Source organism: Chinchilla lanigera, unplaced genomic scaffold (assembly GCF_000276665.1).
Source record: "Chinchilla lanigera isolate Chin_1 unplaced genomic scaffold, ChiLan1.0 scaffold00072, whole genome shotgun sequence".
Taxonomy (NCBI): Eukaryota; Metazoa; Chordata; class Mammalia; order Rodentia; family Chinchillidae; genus Chinchilla; species Chinchilla lanigera.
The window spans coordinates 10,141,636-10,165,789 of NW_004955473.1; the positions used below are offsets into that span (position 1 = coordinate 10,141,636).

The following is a 24,154-nucleotide window of genomic DNA, read 5'->3' on the forward strand; positions in this document are numbered from 1 at the left end:
TTTTATTCTCTGGTATACTTTAACAGAGAGATTGTCCTTTTACAATTTGGCAAGATACACCTGCAAAGCCTTCTTGGCCATTTTCAATGTTTTAATGTAGATTCATATTTTCTATTTCTTCTCAAGTCCATCTATTTTTGCAAAATATCTGCTTCATTTAAGGTTTCAGACTTTTTGTATAAAGTTAATAGCATTCTCTTATTCACTTTTAAATTTTAATCTTGTACATTTACTTGTATTTTTTTTTTGCCAAAATTTTCTCTGCTTTGTTATTCCCACCAAACACCCAAATTTGATTTTGTTGATCTTCTCTATTGTTTGTTTCTAATTTCATTAAATTTTTCTCTTACCATCTTTGTTTCTTTCATGTAGTCATATGGGCAGCTCTTTTCAAAACTCCTGAGTTTGACCCTTTTCTCACTAAATTTCAATTCTTCTTTTCTATTAAATGTGCTCTAGACTAAATTTCTTCTAAGTTGTTAAACTGCATCTCACCTGTCTTACAAGTAGTATTTTCTTGATTTCCAATGTAATTTTTAAATGTAATCCATTATCTATTTCAAAGTGTTTTCTTTTAAAGAATGCCTTGCTGTGCTTGTTTCAGCAGCACATACATGAAGAACAGCTTTCTGGAATTTTTCTCTTGTCATTTTTTTTGTTTACTGGTTTCTAATTTTGTTATGTTTTGCTAAAATTGCATGATCTACATGATGTGGAATCATTGCCACTTGTTGAAAAATGCTTTGTGGACTAATCCTGTCAGTTTAGTGGTGTTTGAATAGAATGTATATTGTGTCGCTTTAGGGTTGAATAATGTCCATTATATTAAAATTATTAATTGTTCCATTTAATTTTTCTACATTCCCACTAATTTTCTTATCAATTACTGTAAAATCATCTTCCTTACTAGAAGTCTGTCAGGTTTTGATTTACACATTTTCAAATTACATTTTCATACAGGGTCTGGTTTGTTACATCTTCTTGGTGAATTTTTCCTTTTATCATTGTATAATGACTATCTTTATTCATAATAATACTTTATGCCATGGAGTCTACTTCATCTGATAATATAATGCCCTCAATTTTTTTAGTTGTTATTCTTCTGTTGTGCTTTTTCCTTTCCTTAGCAACTTTTCTGTGTTAGTATGTTTTTGGCACACTTCTTAGCCGAAAGAATGTGCTAGGTTTTGTTTTTTCTACAATTCCAGACCCTCTTTCTTTGAAATTGCAAGTTCAATTGGTTTTTACTTACTGGGATTACTGATGTTGAATTTATGCTTTATCATTTTCTTTTATGTCTTCTGTTCCCAGTATTTATTTTCTTTTCTTTTTTTTTTTTTTTTGGTTTTGGTTTTGGTTTTTCTCCGGTACTGGGAACCGAACTCACGACCTTGCACTTGCCAGGCAGGCACTTTGCCACTGAGCTAAATCCCCAGCCCTATTTTCTTTTATGGCTTTTCCTCCCTTTCTTCTTTTTCTTGGTTGAATGGATTATCTTTGTTCTTTTTCCCTCTTTTCTAGATATAAAGCTACCTATTCTGATGTTCTTTTGTTCTTTTGCTTAAATTTTTAATATTCTATTAAAATGTAAGATAGATCCAGAAAAGCACTGTAGACAAAATTATATAGCTCAGTAAGTTACAAAAGTATAAAATACCTGCTAACCACAACCCATGTAAAAATACAGGCTACTGCTCTCAGAAGGACTCTCTCTTCCATTTCCCAATTTCTTTCCCAGGTAACTACCCAACTCCTAATACTTGCCTGCTTTTTGATGATTTTAATGGAATCTTTTACATGTGTGACTTTGTGTGTAATTTCTTTCATTCAAAATTACATTTTGATATTTATCCATACTGTATAGTGAAATGTTGCTATAAAGCACTCATTTTTATTAAAATGCATCATTGCTTCAAATAATTACTGCAATGCATTATTAATTTTAATGCCAATGAGTAGTTGAGGTGTTTTCATTTTTGTCTAGTACATATTAATTCTGCAGTGAACATTTTTAGACATATATCTTGATGAATATTGTCTTGCTAGCAATCTGTAGAGAAAATACTAAGAAATGAAATCACTGAGTCACAGTATACATATATGTAACTTTAGAAAGTAATTTTAAATAGTTTTCCAAAGAAGTCATATGATTTACACAACCATCTGTGGTATATGAGATTTCATATTACCTCACATTGACACTAGCACTTATTACTGTTACTGTCAGTCATTTGAATTTTAACCATTCTTGTGGGTATGCACTGATGTTTCATCATTATTTCAGTTTGTACTTCTCTGTGATATGATGATTCTAAGCACTTTCCCATCTATGTTTGATCATTTATATTTCCTATTTTGTGTAGTTCCTGGTCAGGTCTCTTGCCCATTTTTCTAACAGCTCATGTGTCTTTATCATTAATTTGAAGGAGTTCTTTCCATGTTTCAAGTATAAACTCTTTTTTCAGTTATTTGTGCTGTGGATATATTCTACCACTCTGTAGCACATCTCTTCTCTGCCTTTTGATAACAAGTTCTTAAATTCAATGTAGTTCAGTTCAGTATTTGTTACATTCATACTTAGAATTTTGGGGTATTCTTAAAAATTTTAATCAGCCTTAATATCAGGAAATTACTTTCTTATGCTTTGTTCATGAGTCTTGCCATCAGCTACAGTACATTTCACCTTGTTATACTTCGTTCTTTAGCTAATCAGAATTCTCTCACGCACACACAGAAATACACACACATACACACAAAAAGTTGTTGAGATATTAACTGATAATGTATTGAACCTCCAGAATAATACAGGGAAAACTGGCATCATTCCAAATTGAATTTTCTAAACCTTAAATATAATACCATTTTTCAAGTCTTTTCGAATTTCTCTCAACCAACTGTTGTTAATTTGCTATCATCTTCTGTTGAAATTCTGTATCATTTTTATTGTGCTTGGGTTGTTTTCTTTTTGTCTTTGTTGTTGTTTTATTATTTTTCTCTGTAAGATAAAGCACAAATTTTTATTTTTTAGTATATGTCTTCCACATATTTTGTTAGGTTTTTCTGATGTCATGGTAAAGTTCTAAATACTACTTTCAATTTTTTCTCATTGTGTGCTGCTGTTATATAGATGTGTATATTAGCCTAGTATCTAAATTCATCTATTAATTCAAAAATTATTTATATTCATTATTTGGTGGCTTTGCACATAGTCCTGTCTTTGAAAAATGTAACTTCATTCCTTCTTATATTACTTCGCTTACTGGAACCTTCACAATTAAGTTGCATAGAAATAATAATATGGGACTCTTCTCAGCCTTAATAATATAAGAAAAGTTTTCAACATCACACTATTAAATGTTTGCTCTGGGTATTTTGTAGCTGGTTCTTGCCAAATTTAGACTTAGTTTGATGTAACTTATTATCATAAATGACTGTTTCATATTTTATCAAATAATTTTCCTACATTTATATAGAGAATTGTGAGTTTTCTTTCATCTCATATATGTGATTAACTATACTGACGGATTTTCAAATGGTACACCATTCTTGTATTTCTGAAATAAGCACAAATTGGTTATGATACTGATTCTTCCTATATAATGCTAGATTTTCTATATCAGTACTTGTTTAGAATTTTTGTATCAGTATATGTGAGGTTGGTCTTTTTTTTTTCTTATAACATGCTTGTTGGAATTGTATATCGGGGTTCTGTTGATCTCATAAAGCCAACTGTAAGCATTTCTTTTCCTATTCTTTGAATAAGTCGATTCAGTTGTTCTTTGTTAGAAATTTAGTATATTTACAACGGCAGTTATCTGAGCCTGAAATTTTTATGAGAATATTCTTCATCGTGAATTATGGTCGTTTATGAAAACTATTCCATTTTCCTTTTTCCTTGTGTTGTTATCATTTAACTTGTATTTTTCTGGGAATTATCAGTTTCATCAAAATTTTCAGATGTATTGACAAAAATGTCACTTGTAATATCCATAGAGATGTCATCTTTTTTATTCCAATTTTGGCCATGGGGTATTCTATATTTTTTTCTTGATCAGTTCTCATAGGGATTTTTCAGTTTTGTTGGCTTGTGAAAATCATGAATTATTGGCTTTGTTTATTCATTCTACAGTATTTGTTCCTATTACTTTCTACTCTTAGAATTATTACTCTTCTACTTTCTTTGAGTTTGCTTTGTTCATCTTTATTTAATTTCTTAGAACGGATGCTTAGATCATTATTATTGGATTGGTTTTTCTTGCTACCTTATAAAATTTCCTATGCACATGGAATTAGCTACATACAAAAGTTTTTATATGTGGTGCTTTCAATTTTTTTCATTTCAAACTATTTTAATTTTGGTGATAATTTCTACTTTGTTTTGTAGTTCATTCAGAAATATATGCTTGATTTTCAAACATATGTCGATTTTATAGTCATCTTTTGTTCCTGATATCAAACTGTAGTAGGCAGAAAACATGGTTTATATGATTTCAGTACTTTCAAATATTTTGAGATTTGTTTTATAGCCCAGCATATGGTTAATATTTGTAAACACTCTATAGGTGTTTGAAAATTCTGTGGATTTTGTAGTCACTTGTTTCATTGTACTTTATGTCAGTTGCATCAAATATGCTAATCACATTGGTCAAAATTTTACAGCCTTTTTGATGGTTGTTTTCTGATTATATCAGTTAATGAAAGAGGGGGCTAGTAAAGTACTTGACTATGGTTTTGAATTTGTCCGTTTTTATTCTTTTCTGTGCCTTCTGTTTTGCTTCATATATTTGCTTTAATGACTTTTTCAATGCTGGAAACATCTTAGCCATTATCTATTCAATTTTTTTTCTGCCCCCGTGAGACTGACATCAACCCAGCTTCTCAGCTTTTGTAGATTCTTCTACAATAATTCATAGACACTACAGGAAAACATCCATGAATTTCAGACTCACGTCTCTTGGTTTCCTTTTCTCCTGGGAACTTGACACAGTAATATAACACTGTTTTGTGAACCCTAATATCTTTCAAAAAAGGAAAAAGTATTTTTTATCCATATTTTCTGGTTCTCATCAGGAGGAAATAATAAAAATTACTTTGGCCTATATTACTAGAAACAGAACTCCACCTTTAAATTTTCATATGCACATTAGACAAAGTATCTCTTATCTAACTCCTGAATAATATAATATTTAGAAATATTTACTTCAGGGTGCTCCATCTTGTGTATCATTATTAGTGAACTTTTAGTTCTATACTATTTTCTAACTCTTGTCTTTTTAGTTATTTCTACCATTACTTTTTGAAATATAGTCGATTCTTCCTTGCAATCTCTCCGTGCTAGTGGGTAGGGTCTGTCACTATTTAACCAAGATTGTAGCCTTTCAAGTGTCCTGTCTTTCTGCAGGAATGGACCCAAGAACTCACCTCTTTTCTCTGTGGAAATAAATACACAACCCCCTGTCATTATTGGTTCTGATTACCCTAAAGACTGCCAGAGGATTGACTCACATGCTTACTACTGTGGCTCTTAGAACGTGCTCTGCCTCTGGCATTTGAGAATTTCTTCTTTGTGAGCTATGACATGCATTTTTAAAAATTGTTTCATTATATCCAACATTTCTAAGAGTTTATATTGAGGTGGTTTAAGAATAGCTTGGCCTGCCATTTTGTTGATACTGTTCATCTAGTCCTATTATTTTCAGGCAAAACTCAGAATGATATATGCCTCCATGTCTAAGATTTATAATTGTACAAAGCAACATACAGAAATATTTCCATCTAATTGTTTTAGTGAGTTCTGACTTGATTTTTTTTGGCCAATTATCTCCTTGATCTTAGAAAAGCCCTTTCAGTTCAGTTTTTAGTGTCTTGAGGGGGAATGCTCCTCTTTAATATCATGAGAGTAGGATTATAATCATAAATTCACTACAAGAACCAAAATTATACATCAAGACTATTCATTAGAGATTCAGAATATATATATATATATATATATATATATATATGTATATATATTTCAAGATAATTGGGCTATTTCAAGCTAATTCTATCTGAGCTATCATTTGTTCATCAAGGCACAGTTTTTTAAAATATATTTTTTGTGTCCTGAACTTTTATTATAAACTGGTGATCCCCGGCACAGCTTTCCATTCTCTCCTTCATTCATTCCAGTCGGGCTTTATAACTACCACTTTATCAATGTAGATCTTCCTACAGTTGCCAACAATTTCCATGTTGATAAATTCCATGGGCACTTCTCTGAATGTGTTTTACATGACTTCTCAGCAATTTGAATTATAGTTAACCCCTTTCTTCTTGAGACAATGTCCTCTTTGGGTTGTGGTTACACCATAATCTCATTGGAATTACTCCTCTCACTCATTCTCCTCTCCTTCCCAGTGACCTTTCGTGGTCGCTTTTTCTGTTTGGTCTTTTAAATTTTTACAATTAATAACTGTGTACATTTATAGCAGAATATCTAGTCTTTAAATCCATGAATATCTCAGGATTGATTCTTTAGGTTCTTCTATTATCTCTCTTAGGGATGTCAACCAGTTCTATATATTTAAACACCACCTGTATGCTAAAGACTTCCAATTTTCTATCTCCATCCCTAGCTTTTCATAACTATGTATGAGAGAGACAAATATCAAGGTTAATTTTATTGATAATACACCTTTATTCTTCCCCCAGCCTTTTCCATCCCTTTAATACCAAAATTTTATTTTCCCTTTTTTTGGTCCCCCATATCCTACCTTGAGAAAATCCTGTTGGTTGTACCTCTAGAAATATATCCTAAATCTGTCTAATAACTCCTAGAATTGTAATCACTGAGCAGAGATTAAGGGAGTTACTTGGTAAATTGTCCACGCGTACATAGCTATTAAACAGAGGTATTGAGCATGTAGCTATCATCACTTAAAATTTATTATTCTTTCCATCATTCTCCAACCTTCAAAGAATACTTAGGAACACACTGATCTAGATTATAATAGACTCCATAACAAAAGGCATATCAGAAAAAAAGATTGACACTTACTGAAAAGTTACTCTCCTACTACAGAATTGCTTGATATCATTGCATCTCAATACCTCTTAATCTATAAAAGCAGGTTCAGAATATGAAAAGGACAGCTGCACTTCTAGAACACTCTTTTTCTCCAAGGACACATGACCATTAAACCCCAAGTCTATTCAGTTCTTTCAATATCCCACTTCCTCCTCTCCCACGAGTAAATTAAATCAAGAAAGAAGCTTATCAAGATTTAATTTTGGTTTCTCTACTGACATAATTTTAATATTCAATGTTTCTCATCAAAAAGTCAAAGGGACAAAGGAGAGAACTTCTACAGAGTCAATACACACCATCATTATATTGGCTAAATACTGAATAACATTTCAGGTTAAGGAGGCTGTGTACTTTAATCAACCAACAGTCATTTTATAGACTTAAATAAATGCAAATATTGATTGTGTGATCAGAGATATCAGTTGATTACTGTCATTAGCAGCTTACCTTTTGTATATTATGAATAGTATTACAAGTGTATTATCTTTGTAATCATTTCCTTGGCTTAATTTAGTGCACTATTTTCCTGGGTTCACAAAATCCCTGAAATACTATCCGTGATCTTAAATTTTTAAGGTAACTTCCTTGGCATCTGTTGGGGATTCATTCCATTTCTGAAGCTTAAAAGGCCATTAATATTCTATGACTCCTCAAAGTCAATTGGGCTTAGAGTTTATTTTATATATGGAGACCTAACTACTTTTTTTTACATTGCTCCTTATATATTGACTTAAATTCTAGAGTTCTTTGACTACTTTTATATATTTTGTTTGTGTAAAATATTCATACATGTTTAATGTATAGACTAGGATATTTATCAATTCCCGTGACTTTTGGAAAGACTGGATGCTGCCTCCAACAAAATATGTTAATAAATGTTCTTTGAATTCTCCACAGAGCTCTGTACCATGGAGTGTGGTAGCCATGGGGTGTGCTCAAGGGGAATCTGCCAATGTGAAGAAGGATGGGTAGGACCAACTTGTGAGGAACGCTCTTGTCATTCTCACTGTGCTGAACATGGCCAATGCAAAGACGGAAAATGTGAGTGTAGCCCTGGATGGGAGGGCGACCACTGCACAATCGGTACGTACCACCATGTTTTGGACAACATAAATTGAACTAATTGAAGCAGTAAGAGCAGCCTAGGGAGTTAACTCCAGGCTTTTAGTAGAATTTGAGGTTGGAGGAGTAGAGGAGTGTTGGCTACAAGTTTTAAAGAACTGTGAACTAGGAAGTTTTTTCTTTCCCTGATAATAACCTACTTATTTCTTGTGTCATTTCCTTCCTCATTACTTCAGTATTCCTTATGTTTTCTGCTTTCAAGTGCTTTGAATTACTCAAATGAAAGATGATTCATTAGAATAAAGTGACATTAGTTAATAAGAGACATGCTTTTGTTGTGAAGGTAATATTCACTTCCCATTTTTCCTTCTGAAAAGTATAGGTTGTTTCAGTTTAAAGCACTTAGAGGCAATTTCATTAAACAGGACTACTTCAACAGGGGCCATTTGATATCATTAGAGGCTTTCTTTAATGTACATGAAGAAAGCATTCCTGACCTATCACCATAGAACCTCTGTACTGAATTGTGTATCCTTATTTGGTAGTGTAGAGTTTGTACTGAACCATCCACTCCCTCACATTCCTTGTTATCAGTTTCACAAAGTTCAAGACACTGCCTAGGAGAACAGTCTGTAGCTCTGAAAAGCCTATGTAATAATTATTCTACTATGTGATCTTCACACTACAAAAGACATTTATAATAATTAAGATTTCCCCTAGAAAACGCTTTCTTTCTTTAAAAAATAAAATCCCTTGACACATATCTGCCACAAAAAAATGTCTTTTGCATATGCAGGGGGACACATACAATTGCCGTTGTTCAGCAGAGGAAAATGGGTCACAGTGTTCAGTGACATTCCATGACTAGGCAAAAGCACATCACACAGAACAAAGGCAACAGTGGGCTTCTGAACACGTAGTTCTTTGTTTGTGGGGTTTTTCCCCAATAGACATTACTACAGCTCTCACTTTTAGATGAGGAATTTTATTATAATGATTGGGATCTGCCAAAGTAACATATAGCAAAACTAGAATATAATCTTAATAAATAAACTACAGTATTACTCTACTAAAGGTACTGTAAGTCTTGTTCTGTGACTATGGAAAATATTTAAGATTCATTAAAAAGGTGGTGAGGGGTGAGATTCAGATGCAGCTTTTAAGTAATTACATTCCTGTACTACAGTAAGTTTATGGCCTTTACATAAGAGGATTTAAATATTGTGATGATTAACAAAGGTGGTTACTCCAGAACTCCCTCCTAAAGATATTACTATAAGAATTTGAAGCTAATGCTCTTTCACAAAAGTTATTACTGAAATGTAAAATGCAGTTCTTATACTTTTAGTGAAATATGACACTTTTTTAGGCAGCCTAATAGAGTTTCTTGCAGAAAGACCATTAATATCTTTCCCACAGAAAATATAATTCACAAACTGCGCAAACCAGTGTACCAACTTTTGAGCTGCAGGCATTTCAACAGTATACAGTTTGCTGTTCTCCTCCCAGGCAATAGATGGTAAACCATTAATATATGTTGTATAATTTTGGTTTCTTTGAAATTCATTCAATCATTCTTTCCTCCCCTTTTAGCTCACTACTTAGATGCTGTTCGAGGTAAGACTTTTCTCATCAATTTTATAATAGAAATATGTTTTAAGCAAAAATATGCATGTGGGAAAAGAAAGGTGGTGTTTTAGATTTTGGGCTTTTTTCTTATTTGATAACTTTTGTTACTTTTGGCAACCTTATTGAAGTGTAATATTTTCAGGATTGTACTATAGTAACTGAGCTAAAAGGTAATTTGTTTTTCCAACATTCAAGAGTCACTTTTTGACAAGTGTAGAATGGGCTGATAAGACTTTTAAGCGCTGTTTTTCTTTACCTTGATATTGAGTTCTGTGCAGTTGTGTATCGGCGTTTGTGTGTGTGTGCACAACACAGCCATATAATTATTACATAAACTAGGCTAGAGTGCACAGCTGAACCATGCCTTTAAGATAAGAATAGCTTCATGTTCATTTTTCACTTCTATTCTCCTTTTTTCCTTTTCCCCTTGTAAATAAAGAGAGGAAGAAGGGTTGAAGGGAGGGCAAGTAAATGGGGAAAAAAAGAAGAATCAAGATATATCATATGGGGGCTGGGGATTTAGCTCAGCGGCAAAAGTGCCTGCCCGGCAAGTGCAAGGTCATGAGTTCGGTTCCCGGTACCGGAGAAAAACCAAAAAAAAAAAAAAAAGATATATCATATGATGAATGTGATCATTATGTATATCAAAACAGTGCCAATAAAATTAATTTTAGAAATAAAATTTTAAAAACATAACAATATATTTCTAAGCGCATACAAGGACCCTTTACAGAATTATCCCCTCAGACATACGTCATCATCCATCTCTCCGAAGATCTACCTTTGTGAGAGACAAGGAATTTTTTTGGTCAGTTATCCTAGTGCTTTCCATTGTCTCAGCTTCAGAATTTGAACACATCTTAAGTTGTCCCTCATATTTCCTTATCCCTTGACTATCCAGTAGAATGGAACTGGATAAATTTCCTTCTCAAGCCTATGTAATTCATCCTATGCCATGATTTGTGGATACTATATATAAAAAACTTTTCATACTTTTAACAGCCATCTGTCATTTTATTTCAAACTTTTTCTCCCTCTAGCCTTTTGATAATTGCTTGGAAAGCATTTTGGAGGAGCACTGGGTTACTTCTACAGATTTCTCCAAACTTATTTTTTCCCTTTTTGTACTTTTGGTACTTTGAAATTTTCTTTCAAAGACAGAAGATGCAAAGAATCTTAATTATATCATTCCCAGTAAACTCCAGGTGTAGCCTGGTATTGTTCTTGGGGAAGTAGCCAGAAGACGCATACTGTTATTAATGTCTCTATCTGCAACTCATCACTTGGCACATGCACGGTCACCTTGCAGTAGAAGCTAATTCTGAACTATGGGTAGAAAGAGCCAGACATTTTAGAAACACTATTAAAGAAAAAGAAACAACTGTAAAGAGACAACTGTCAGTATTGATATTTTAGCAGTGGATAAAAGTCACTGACTTATTTGCAATACATAATGATTACATGCATCATGGGGAGTAGGTACTGTCCATGTACTAATAAAAATTAAAATTTTAAAAATTCACTGAAACGTTACACTTTCTTCCTAACTCTATTTTTGCTGATATTCTCTAGAATTCTGAAAGTCTAACTCTGGCAGGCACTAATTCCATAAACACTTGCTGAGCACTTAGTATAATTATTATTATAGGCATCACGTTATGCTTATTTCTGCAAGAGATACCAGAGAAAAGTAAAAATTTCAATCTTTAGCTGTCAGATCAATAATAATCTTGAAATGTTTAATAGATGCAAAGCAATTGCAGCACATTTCTAAGGTACAAAATGAAAAAATACTTAATGGTATGATCTTAACTGTATACCAATATAGCTAAGCTCTGAAACAATATATCAGAAAGAAAAAAATCTGCACAGGCTAGTAGTTAGGAAAACTTTCTCCTCATAGAAAGTGTTATATTTTCTCAACTTACTGGTCATAAGTAGATACAGCACTAAACATCCAGTTTTGATTGAGATGAGGAGATATGTGTTTTGAAAAGAAACAAAAAACATTTCTTGTCCCCACCATAGTTTTCATCCTATCTGAAGCAGAAGTTGGGAATTGGGGGTAGCATTAATAATGCTTAATTGGCTCTCTAAGGAAAAACACTGCAAAAGAAGGGATAACAAGGTCCCTGGAAAGGTTTTACCAGTAAGCAAGCTCCTCTTCCATTTATTCAACACCACATCTGAATGGAAGCTGAATGATTAAATGCTTCCCCATAGACAGGTACATCATTGTGGCCCAATCTTTATCTGATGTCTCTGTGATTGTTACTCTCCATTGTCTTTTCAGATGGATGCCCAGGGCTCTGCTTTGGAAATGGGCGGTGCACACTGGATCAAAATGGTTGGCACTGTGTGTGTCAGGTGGGTTGGAGTGGGACCGGCTGCAATGTTGTCATGGAAATGCTTTGTGGAGACAACTTGGACAATGATGGAGGTGAGTCATTTATATAGTGTTTGTATGGAAGAGATATAGCCCAGCCTCGAGCATAGTGGTAACCAACCTGGCCAAGAGTGAAAATTGGAAATCTTTTTGTATGGTGTATCTCACATAATTCTCAAAATAGCTCCATGAAGGAGAGATACTGATATTTTCCCTATTATAGATAGTAAAACTAAGGCTTGGTTAGGGGGTGGTAAGTGAGTCATCCAAGATCACCCAACTAGAAAGTAACTTAGCTGAGGTTCCAATCCAGGACTGTGTGATTTCAGAGTCAGTTTTCTTCACTACTATATTGTGCTGCATCCCATGCCTACAGAATTTAATATAATAAATTAAATTAATGTGTGACAGCTTCCAGATGTTAGTGTACTTTGCACTATACACACTGTAAAATATTTTCTTTGTTATTCATAAGAGCACTCACTTGTGTCCTTACATTTCAGTAACTCCTTATATCTTTCAGTGGACACACCATGAAGACAATAAATGATAAAGTTTCATATTTAATTAAAGACCTGTACTTGTTGCTTTTATTGTTATTTTTGAGACATATTTGTACCTCTCTGTAGGGTATTGTACAAAACTCTTGCACACGTATGCGGTGTATAATAACCATATCTGGGTAATAAACGTTTCTATCTCCTCAAACATTAATCATCATATATGTCGGAAATTTTCATACTTTTCCGGTTATTTTGAAATACATCACAGATTGTTATAACCAATCATTACCCTACTGTGCTATAGAAAATCAGGACTAATTCCAATCCAACTATGTCTTTGTCACCGTTATTTACCTTCTTTACATCCCTGTTCCCTCCTTCTCAGTCTCTAGTGAGCACCATTGCATTTCATTCTTCTATCAGGTCAACTTTTTAGTTTACATACACATGATACTTTACAAAGTCACATGTGGCTCCCAAGCCCAGGGAAACCACTTCTATTTCACTCAAGTCAACCAGAGCATCTAATATATTATACAATCAGACCTTAAAACACCAAATCACCTCAGAGTGAGGCTAAAATACTCAATCCTCACTTTCTCCATAATTGTACACAAGAAAACCTGAAAATAGCAAGAAAATCTAATTTCAGTATCTTAGCTGAAAATGAAGTATACTATTAAATTTGACTCCTCAATTTTCTGTATTACTTAGACAATTGCATTCTTTGGCATTTGAATCCAAGCTTGAGGTTTAAATCAATAAGATAGGCATTGTAGCTAAAGCATTAAACTGGGTGTAAGAGTTTCTCCTTTACTTACCTTGGGTAAGACAAATGAAAGCGGTGTTGACAACAATACTAACACTCTAATAGGGTGGTAATAATTATTAAATGAGATAATTCAAGTAAGCCATGGAGAAATTAATAAACACTACACACACATAAACACACACACACACGTAGAACAAACCATGTTCTGGAGAGACCATTTACTACCCAGATAAGTTGAAAACCTACTTTAGGAAAGCAGAGTGAGATTTTCAATTAAGTGATACTCTGATCGGCTATTTTAATGACCCTTCAAGGCTCACTTTCCTTTTACTACTTTTCATTATATGCCTTGTATGCCTTTTCCTCTACCATCATCATTCTCTGTACATCAGTTAAGTCTAAATTCAAAACACATCTCCATGAAACCTTTGACATCCACCTCCTTAATCTCTCTGGTGCTTATAATATGCACCAATCAAGCACATAATTATATTCTTTTGGTTTTCTGACTATTAAGCTTCATCCATGGCCCATAGTTATGTGCTTAATGTAATTAATAATAACAGCATCTCACCTGTAGTCAAGGTTTACTCTATCCCAGTAATGTGCTAATTCCTTTATGTGAATTATTTCACTTAATTCCCATGATACAGGAGCTACTATTGATGCTACTTATAACATATGAAACTGAGGCATAGGAAACTAGAGGTCATAATGCAAGCAAACAGTAAATATAGGGTGTAAACTTAAGGATCTGGTTCATTGGTATAAAAATAGGTATTTTTCAGTTGATGAAAAGGTTATTCTCAGGAAATAGGTTAACAACTTATGCAATTATAATTTCTGGCTTGGTTAGAGTTCAGCCAAAATAAGTTTCCGGGCTTAGTAAAGTAATAAAAATAATAGAATATTTAATTACAAAGCATTTTATAGCCTCAAGGTCACCTCAAGGCAGCCAAAAAGTTTTAATGAATTGGTTGATTAAATAATAATGAATTAATGGATTATCAATTCTCAGTGTTGTAGTACACGGTACAGAAGGTACAGAAGATTTTACTGAATGTGTATTGACCTCTGAACATTCCTTAAAAACTGTGTATCTGTATGCAAATTAAAAAGGCAAAGACACTGATATGAGTTCAGTGAATTTTTGTGATTGTTTCTTTAGGGAGTAGGGGTGGAAAGATCCTCAAGTGTTTCCATTACCGCTTTTTTCTTTAGTAGGATTAAGATCATATTGCTGATAGATATGGATTTAGTTTTACTTTGAAATAGGAAGATAGATTGAATAACCTCTGAATACCCCATGAGTAAGATCTTAGACCAAAAATTCTATTTTTATAATATTTAAATATTACCTCTAAGGATACATTAAATGCCCTTTATTTGGTGATCTCAGCTTATCAGAACACCTGGATTCATTTAGCTGAATATGATTAATGATTAATATTTTCATACGTTTGTGTATGTCTGTATTTTAATTAAATCAGAAAGTGTCAATTGAATCTTTTTTAAAAAGTGATCCTCTTAAAAAACCTTCCAATCAAAAAAAGTATCACTTTCAAGGATTTGATTCAAGTAGTTGCTACCTAATTACTCCACATTATAGATGATACTTAAACCATGGTGGGATTTTTTTGCATCTTAATCAACTTTGAATATTCATTAGTATTGCTGCTACTACTTCCTGCAGTTTGACTTTAGTTAAACTCTGATTCAATACATTGTAGCTCTCAGTAAATAACTGGGCTGCACAATTAGTGTGTTACACAGCTTCTCTCTAACCTACCTAAAAGCTCCTTGAAAAACAAAAATAAAGCAAGCAGAAAACACTTTAAGATTTTTATCTTAACTTGCAAAAGGAGCGCTATCTTATTATAAGAACTACTTTCTATAGAAGTTATAAACTTATCAAAGGCTTTGACCTTATTTATTCTTTTAGTCAACAATTAACTATCATGTGCACAACTTTATACTTGAGAAAGACAACATTATGATGACCATACTAAAATTTGTTAATTGTGTTCCAACTTGGAGATCATATTTTGGAGAAAATATGATCACCTACATTCCATGCACATGAGAATTGATATGGAAAAAAGTTTGAATAATATACTGAGTCAGAATAGCTAAAACAAGGACAATGATGTTAAGTATCAGACACTGAAATATATTTTAAAGCTAAGATAATTAAAACAAACTATCACTGTGATAATCAAATACAATCAAATAGATCTGAAACACATCCAAGCACAAATAAAAATTTAGTGTCTCATAAAACTGGTATCAAAAATCAGTTGGGAAAGAAGCATCATGAGAACAAATAAAGTAAATGTTGCTGGGGCAACTATTAAGAAAAAAAGTTAAATTTTCTTTTTTTAAATACTTAAATTATCAATTCATATCATATGCGAAAAATAAAATCAAATAAAATATTTCAGCTGGATTGACTTAGAGGCCCTGGTTTATAGCTCAGTGGCACAAGCACCTGCCCGGGTTGAGCTAGAAATAAAGGAAAACTCAAAACTAAAAGAAAACATAGGTGGTAGATCTTATAATGGTAAATTTCTCTTAAACATACAAGCAAAAAATAGAACCACAGTAGGAACAATATGATAAATTTGACTTAGTAAAATTTTGAAATATTTTTGCATTGTATGGCTAAATTTATGTACCACCCAGTATCTAAATATTTAGACACATCAAGATCTGCATCATCGGGTACAATAGCCACTAACCAGAAGTGAGTATTTTAATTTGTTAAAAATTCACTATTTCAGTTACACAAGTGCACAATCGTCCCATGACATGAGAGGTTATTGTTCCCGACATCACAGTATGATAGCATACCCAGCTTTGAAAAATCTTTTACTGGCTAGTGATAATTCAAGTGTTTAAATTGCGTGTTTATCTTTCAGCCAAACCTTTCATGTGGTGGATCCAACTTTCCACGCATACATTATTACTTCTTGCCAAATATTGTGCTGAGCACTGAGGAGAAAATGCTAAGTTACTTCCTATGATGTGTATGGTTAAACAAGAAAGACAACTGTTAACCTGCGAAACAATTACATGCTTAAAATTGTGAAGAATGCTGTTAAAATTTGAGGGTGCTAAACATGTGTGTAGGTAACCTAACTATGTCTGGTAGTAGGGGAGACCTCAAAGGGGAAGTAACAAGGGGAGATGTGACAAAGGGAAAGGCTGTTCTAGACAAAGGAAGCAGCATGGATAAATGCTTCTAGGAAGCAAAAGGCAAATCATTATTCCTGGAACATAGTAAGGCAAGAAGGTATTAGTTTGCAGAGGTAGGCAGGGTGTATTCAGAACACTGTCAGTTTCGCAAGATATTCAGTCATCAAATAAAGATTTCACTTTATTTTCTGTGGTTACAGAGGAAGAATAGTCACCTCTTATATTGTGCAAAGATCACTGAGGGGGTTAAAAAGACCTGGAATAGGAGAATTTAATAAAAACAGGTTTTTTTTCTTTAATCTTTGAGTATTTGCCACATTTGTCCAAGCTTCTCCTGTGCAATATATTTCAGTGGTGTATGTTCATATTCACTGGCAAAAGTCAATAAGTTAATTGCCTAAAAGAAAATGCTATTCCAGGAATTACTCTTCTTAAGAAGTCACCATTCATTAAAAGTAATAGCTCTTTGCAAAACCTCTTCTGTAGTACAGTGTTTCTACATTTAGAAAACAGTGCCGTGGGTGAGTTATGAACACATGTAAGCTCAAGGATAATGAACTTCATGTTTTGAATGTCACCAGCATACTGCAGTGTACAATAAATAGGAAAATAAAAGGAGCAATGAATTAATAACATTTGCTCTATTTAAGGGCCAGACACTGACTCCTCATTTACTTTCGAGATTTGGCTGTAAACAAAAGACCTAGCGTCAGAAAGCATACTCCCGATTATTCACTTCTAATCATACGCTCCTCATTTCCAAGCACCCTGTTTATTAAAGGGTCATCATGTAGTCATGAGAGCCTAAACTGCCAAGTGCTTCCAGATGCAAGTGGACGGTGGAAAATCTAAACTGTATAAATGAGTTCACCGCTCATGATTGAGGCTGACGCATTATCTATCAACTAAGGCTGGTGATACTTGACATCTATCTGCATACTCTGCAATGTTGAAAATGAATGAGATAATCCTTGAAATAACAGTGGATAATGCAAGTGTGATATCAAAGAAGAATCATTAACATATTATTTTGATGCATCAGTTCAGTATTTATTAATCTCTAGGCAAATTTACAAATGTTGTAGAATGGGACTTTTAGGGTTTGGCAGACCCTCTCTCTGTTCTATATGTGATGCAAAGGTTAAACTTCAATCTAGTCCTTATAAAATAGGGACAAGTTTTGTATCCATAAAATTCAGTGAATGAAAGCTTCTGTAGCATTAGAACTGTATCTATCTTATCAGAATCACATAGGAGTCTGCGTACAGGACAACCTAACCAAACATAGTTTGCAAAATGAACACATTCCAATAAACTGAATCTGCTACAAAGGAGTCAATTGCCTTCTCGCCAGCTTTCGGGTAACTTCAATAAACGTGAAGCTGAACACTTTAATCTGCCACTACAGATGACTAGCACCTACTCTTAGGACTCTATACCTATACGACTTACAATCATTTTAGTCCAGAACTTGGTATAATAATAATAATTATCATTTATCAAATGTCACTGCTAAGATGCTGCTGCTGAAAATATGATTCAGCACATAGTTAGAATACTACATGTCACTATGATTCCTAGATTATTTATAACTGTACCATGACATTTACACTATCCTTCCTCATTTGTAAAATGAGGATGAAAATATCCACCTAAAAGGTGGATATTTTTTTTGTAGGGTATACCTGAAGTAATATGTATGAAAGTACACACCACATGACAAATACTAATTTACTCATAGTTCCAACTTCTTTGGGATATCTTACCATGAACTAGCTGTTTGTTTCTAGCAAGGTGATAATATGAGTGCTATTCCCAAAGGATATATATGAATAGATTCAGTTTTAGAATTGAGAAAACATGACTTCCTCCTTTATCACTCAAATTCCCTTCATTCTCTTTTTCAACCAAAGGCACACATCTAGTAGACAAATGTAATTGTGATGGCTCGATCGTACAGCAAGAAAATGGTGTCCCTGATTTCATGAACACCAATTGAGCCAATTGACATAGTCTCAAATTGCTTGGCAAAGCTAAGATCAATGGTGGCCATGTTTAGTCCTTCAAGACAATGAAACCTCTTTCCTTTCAGCTACTTTTAATTCTTATTCTCTTAAAGAGAACAGGCCCTAAAATTAAAATCAGTTAACAGTTGATATTTCTGTATCTGACACCCTGAGCGTGACTGTCAGTACAATACCACAGCTTCCAATTCAGAAAAATAAAAGAACTGTTAATAACAAAAATCCACACACATTTAGTGTGACTGTCATTTACACTTCTATGTAACAGTCTAGACATACTGTACAAGGTGTTATCTAATGTGATAATTGGCAAGTAGATCTTTGCCCATATGCTGGGTTTGCCTAAGAATTATAATTTAGGGGCTGCATACCAATGTAGAACTGCTTGCCTGTGTCTTTTCTAGATTGAATGGAAGACGTACTGTTTTGCAGAAAACAGGTATCTCAGAGGGTCAGCTCTGTGTAATAGGCAATTGCTAGATAAGAAATACTAGCTTGGAATCTACAATTCATAACTAGATGAGAATGTGAGGCCTAATTTAGAATTGATTCTATGCTTAGTTTTAGAATCTAATTTTGAAGATCATTTTGGCATTAGTAGTTATTTAAAATTTATTTACTTTCCATAAGCTAGAATTGTGAAATTAGTAGATTGAAGCCTGAAAATACTCAGTCTGACTATTACTAGTGCATTTATTAATATTTGCCAGGCATGACACTAGGCGCTTCTCCACATATTATCTCAATAATAACTGATTCACTATTCAATAACAAGGTACAATAAAGGCCACTACCTATTTGAAAAGTAGTTTTCCATTCATTAGTGTGTTATGTACCATTTCCAGACATTGGAGAACTCTTTTAATCAAGCCGGTATACATGGCAGCTTTTCAGTGCATCCAGATGTTTAACTAGCAGTGCAAAGAGAAAAGGTGCTACTAAGAGGCTGAGAACAATGTATTGGAGGTAGAGAGGGTGGTAGTATCTAAAACCTATTGAAAATCTGTTAAGATAATTTTCTGAACGAGAGAAGAGATGTCAGGAGATGGAAAGTTTTAAAAACAAATAAATCCACCCTTGGAAGTTATCATCACTACAAGAGAAATATGCATATGGAGAAATAGAAATACACTGAACAAACAGGGAGAGCAAGGATGGAAAAAAGTAAACTGCATCTTAAATCAAAGTAGTATCTATGGAGCAGGGAATTTGAAAGGACCACATGCGGGGAAAAATATTTCCTGGGTGCCGTGGGGCTGCTGTTCCAAATGCCTGCTCTCCTGGTGTCTCTGGCTTTCATTGCCCCCAGCTGGGGTACATATCCCTCCAGCTCAACAGGAACAGCCAAGTGGGGGAGAGAGAGCAAGCAAAGGAGCTGCAGGAAACCAGTGCCAGTAACTTCAAGCAGCCGCGCTACAGAGCCAGTGATCCAGCTGAATCTCCCTATTCCACCGCAAACCAAAAAGCTTAGCGTCTTTGTATTTACCCTTACTGAACAACTGAATTAGAGCCACTTGCCTACTTTAAGGACATTGGAAGAACTTTAAATTTTTGCTTACTAGGTGTGAGATGAAGTATCTACCTGCTCAGTTAATCACTCCAACTCCTTCTCTTTGCACGGCACTGTCTTATAGTACTGTCCTTCATACGTTTCACTACCTCAGCTGTCTGCACATAGCTGTTTTCCTAAGCTCTGCGCTCCTAAAAACTTTATCTTTCTCTTTTTACCTTTAGAAGCACATAACACAATATTTTATACCGATTAGATTCTCATTAGCTTCCCTTCCTCAAGTAACTCCTGTGCCCTACATAATTCCACCATCAAACAGTGAAGCCTTTACATGATTTTCTTGTTCTTGGTACAGAACTGGAGTCAGAAGGCTGGAGGAAATGGTGAAAGCTCAGAAAATAAGAGTGACTTATCATATTCACATAGTTCATGTTTTGCAGTAATTGTATAAAAACAGCTGTTAAGCATAAATAAATGTAGTTTCCTCTATAAGTTGTTCTGTAACTTCAGTGTGCTACAAAATCACCTAGGTTAAGCCTATATATTCCTGGGCCCTGTAAAAATTCTTATTCAGTAGGTGGAGCTCAAGCAAATGCATATTTAATATGCTCCCCAGGTAAATAAGTGCACATTTGAAAAATCACTGCCCTAGATATTTTGTCACCATGAAAATCTCAACTTCTACTTTGGGAATTACTAGTAAACAACAATATTGGGAACATTTTTTTAAGAATACAAACATATTTGGGTTGGTAAGTACTTGTTAACCGTATGTTCCTAATGTGAGAGGAATTCAAAAGAGCTACAAGAAATAATTGCTGTTCTGAAAGAGTGGTCTCACTAAAGAAGGCAGAAACTGGGAAAGGGAGGTGCTTAATAGATTACCTAAAAGCAAAATTATAACTATATAAACTGTATTCTCCAGCTGATAAGTGCTGGAGAATTCCAAAAGCAAATATTTATGAACAAAATAGTTTACATTTCTCTCAGGTACCATATAAAGTCAGTGAGCTATAAGTCATGGAAACATGAATTTGAGAGATTAGAAACTCAAAATATTATTGGTTATCTTTATATTTCATTTTTTTCTCTGTTTTGTAAATGTTAAACCGTGTCACTTCTTTTGAAGTTAAATATCAAAATGCATTTTGGGGTATTTTACCAGATGGTTTGACCGACTGTGTGGACCCTGATTGTTGTCAACAAAGCAACTGTTATGTAAGCCCGCTCTGCCAGGGCTCCCCAGATCCTCTTGACCTCATTCAGCAAAGCCAGCCCCTCTTCTCTCAGCACACTTCAAGACTCTTCTATGACCGAATCAAATTCCTCATTGGCAAGGACAGCACTCACGTCATTCCTCCAGAGCTCTCGTTCGACAGCAGGTATATTTATTTATTTATTTTATTGCATAATGTACAGTGGTCATTTTTTCCCTTAACTTTGAAAGGAAGGTACCTTCAAAAGATCAAGTTCCTTTCCATTCCGCGCAGTCCATATTGTTGTCTTTCTTAAGACTTCTCCAGAATGCCTAAGCCCTTGTCCATTAGTTAAGGGGAAGAAATCATTTCTAGAGAAGTCAGTCAGGAAAAAAATTAGAAAAACAACAACAACTGCTATGACAAAAAGAAGTGTGAAATGAAATACTCAGCTCAGGTAGGGGATGAAAGTCAGGGCCTGAGTGAGGCAGAAAGAAGACAAATCACTGTGACCCAGAGCGGGGCATTTGTGCAGTGGACAAACTTAAACCCCTGTGGTTCAGCTTCATGCTTCGGCAATGCTTGCCAGCAGCTCGCAGAGGGAACAGGCCTATTAGTTGTGGTGGTTAATGCCTTTCTCCTCCTCCCGGTTTGACTGAGTCTCCCCATTCTTTCGTACAATGTTCCATTTGACTCTGCAAGTCACAATTAAATTCAGAAGGATAGGTCTCCATCCAATGGTCTCAACTAGGTCAGATATATCCACACTGTCAGTAAAGATTCAGGCCTCTTCCAAGAAAAGTAATTGAAGACAAGCAATCTAACCACATTTCCTCTAAGAAAACAACATTTTCATGTGGGGCACCTTTGGGAAGAATGGGTCCAATTCATATTGCATATGTAAATAATAATAGTTATAATATTTTATACCTATGTTATATTTTGAGTGTACAAATCACTTTAAACATATATTGTATTGTTATATTCTACAGTATCCCTGTAAAATAGATAATTGTGATAGGTATAGTTTATATATGAAGAAACGCACTTTCAGAGAGATTCATTTATTTACCCAAAATCACACACACAGCAAATTTGCATTGTACCAACATCTATAATCTTTCTGTTATATTGCAGTTGCCCCATTTCAACTTGTCTTCAAATAAGTCTAGTGACATGAATCAAATTTATCCTTGGAAGAATGCATTTGTGTCAACACTGGAAACCTATAAACCAAGTGACTTTTCTAAAATTTAGTTAAATGTAATACATTCCAATGACGCAATTCACAGACATCAAAGCAGTGTTAATGAACAAATTTTTTGTAGGATACAGTTGAAGGATATGAAATTGGCATTTTACTACATGTAAATTATTGTGCATTTCTTATGTGTCAGACTTCATACTAAGGTTTTATATGTGTTATTTCATTTGATCTTCATAAAAATTCCACACAGTACTATTATGTTACAAGTTCCACTTTTCTGGTGAGGAAACAAGAACTGAGATGTCAAGTAAGTGACTTGTACAAGATCAACACAAGTTTGACTGGAGGATGCCTAGTGTTGAAAGCCCTATCCCTAATCCCCTGTGCTGAGCCACTTTGGCTACATAGAAAGCTGGGGTGGTTGGCCCTGAGAATACTTATGGCTCTGACTTTGGCGATGCTCTCTTCAAACAGAGCTGGGATACTTTGTCGTAATCAGATGAATCACTTTCCTTTTTGCCCTACAACTGAGAGATATAGCTGCATTGGGAAACTGCGACCAACAAAGCTGACTTGGTGCTGAGCAATTCTACAATCAGAAGCCTTTGGAGCTAAAGATAGTAGCATGCAGGTCACTAGTTGTTGCAAGGACACACAAAGGTTAAATGACATCCATCCTTCTACACCCAAGTGAGACTAGATTTTCTGATTCTAAGCAAGCTTCACTGCCATGTGAGAGTACACAAAACATGTACCTCTCTGCCCCATGGTTGTGTAACATCAGTGCGAACTTGCAACTTGCTTATGGTGAAGTCGCTAGCAAATTCAACTCAGTGATCATTTTTTCCTAAATACAACTTAGCCTGTGGCCCAATTTCTTTCTTCAATCTACTCTAAACATGACTACAAAGTAAACCACATATTCTACGTACCCTTTATAACTTATTACTTTTTAATAATGTAAATAGGTGAACAGAAGCATTATTGATCTTCAGTGTCTAAGCATTTAATCACTATTAATAATGTAAAAGGTTTTTATAAATATGTAAAAACAAGAGTACATTAAAGTAAATGACAGCAGTAATTTGCAAAGCCAGACATTTCACTCACCATCACTAATGGGGAAGTGCATTTAAAAAACAAAATCCGACCAGGGTTAGTGCAACCACTGACAGCAAGGTCTGGCCAAATTCATTTCTCTATTTTGTAACCATCAAGAGGCTGATCCTCACATCAATCTTTGTCAGGCGTCTGTATCAGAGGCTTCTTCAAATCAGCAACAAATGTATTTTCCTTGACCTGACATTTAGAAATTATAAGATCTAATATAAAAATTGAAATGTTTTCCTTCTCTAGAAAATTTGAAAATCTTGGAATCTCTGGCTCATGGCCCTGGCATAAGTGAGCTAAAGCTGAGGGCCAGCTGCCACTCGGGGTGGGACAGGTAATGCCTTTCTAGCTCACCACTTAGTTTATCTTCCACCTGCCTCACTTCTTTAATTTACAATGTCATGCCCGGCCTTACTGGCATTTGAGCTCACGACCACTGTTCTAAACTTGTGTGTGTGTGTGTGTGTGTGTGTGTGTGTGTGTGTGTGTGTGTG

At 34.4% G+C, this 24,154-nt stretch overlaps 1 protein-coding gene across 1 annotated transcript in view; it reads left to right on the forward strand.

Annotated features, from left to right (window-relative positions):
- Tenm1 (teneurin transmembrane protein 1) overlaps positions 1-24,154 on the forward strand; it is a 784,186-nt gene that overhangs the window by 583,814 nt on the left and 176,218 nt on the right. The window contains exons 14-17 of the mRNA XM_005401273.2: positions 7,964-8,149; positions 9,722-9,745; positions 12,051-12,197; positions 21,313-21,529. Coding sequence (XP_005401330.1) covers positions 7,964-8,149; positions 9,722-9,745; positions 12,051-12,197; positions 21,313-21,529 — 574 coding nt within the window. The remainder of the gene's footprint in view (positions 1-7,963; positions 8,150-9,721; positions 9,746-12,050; positions 12,198-21,312; positions 21,530-24,154) is intronic.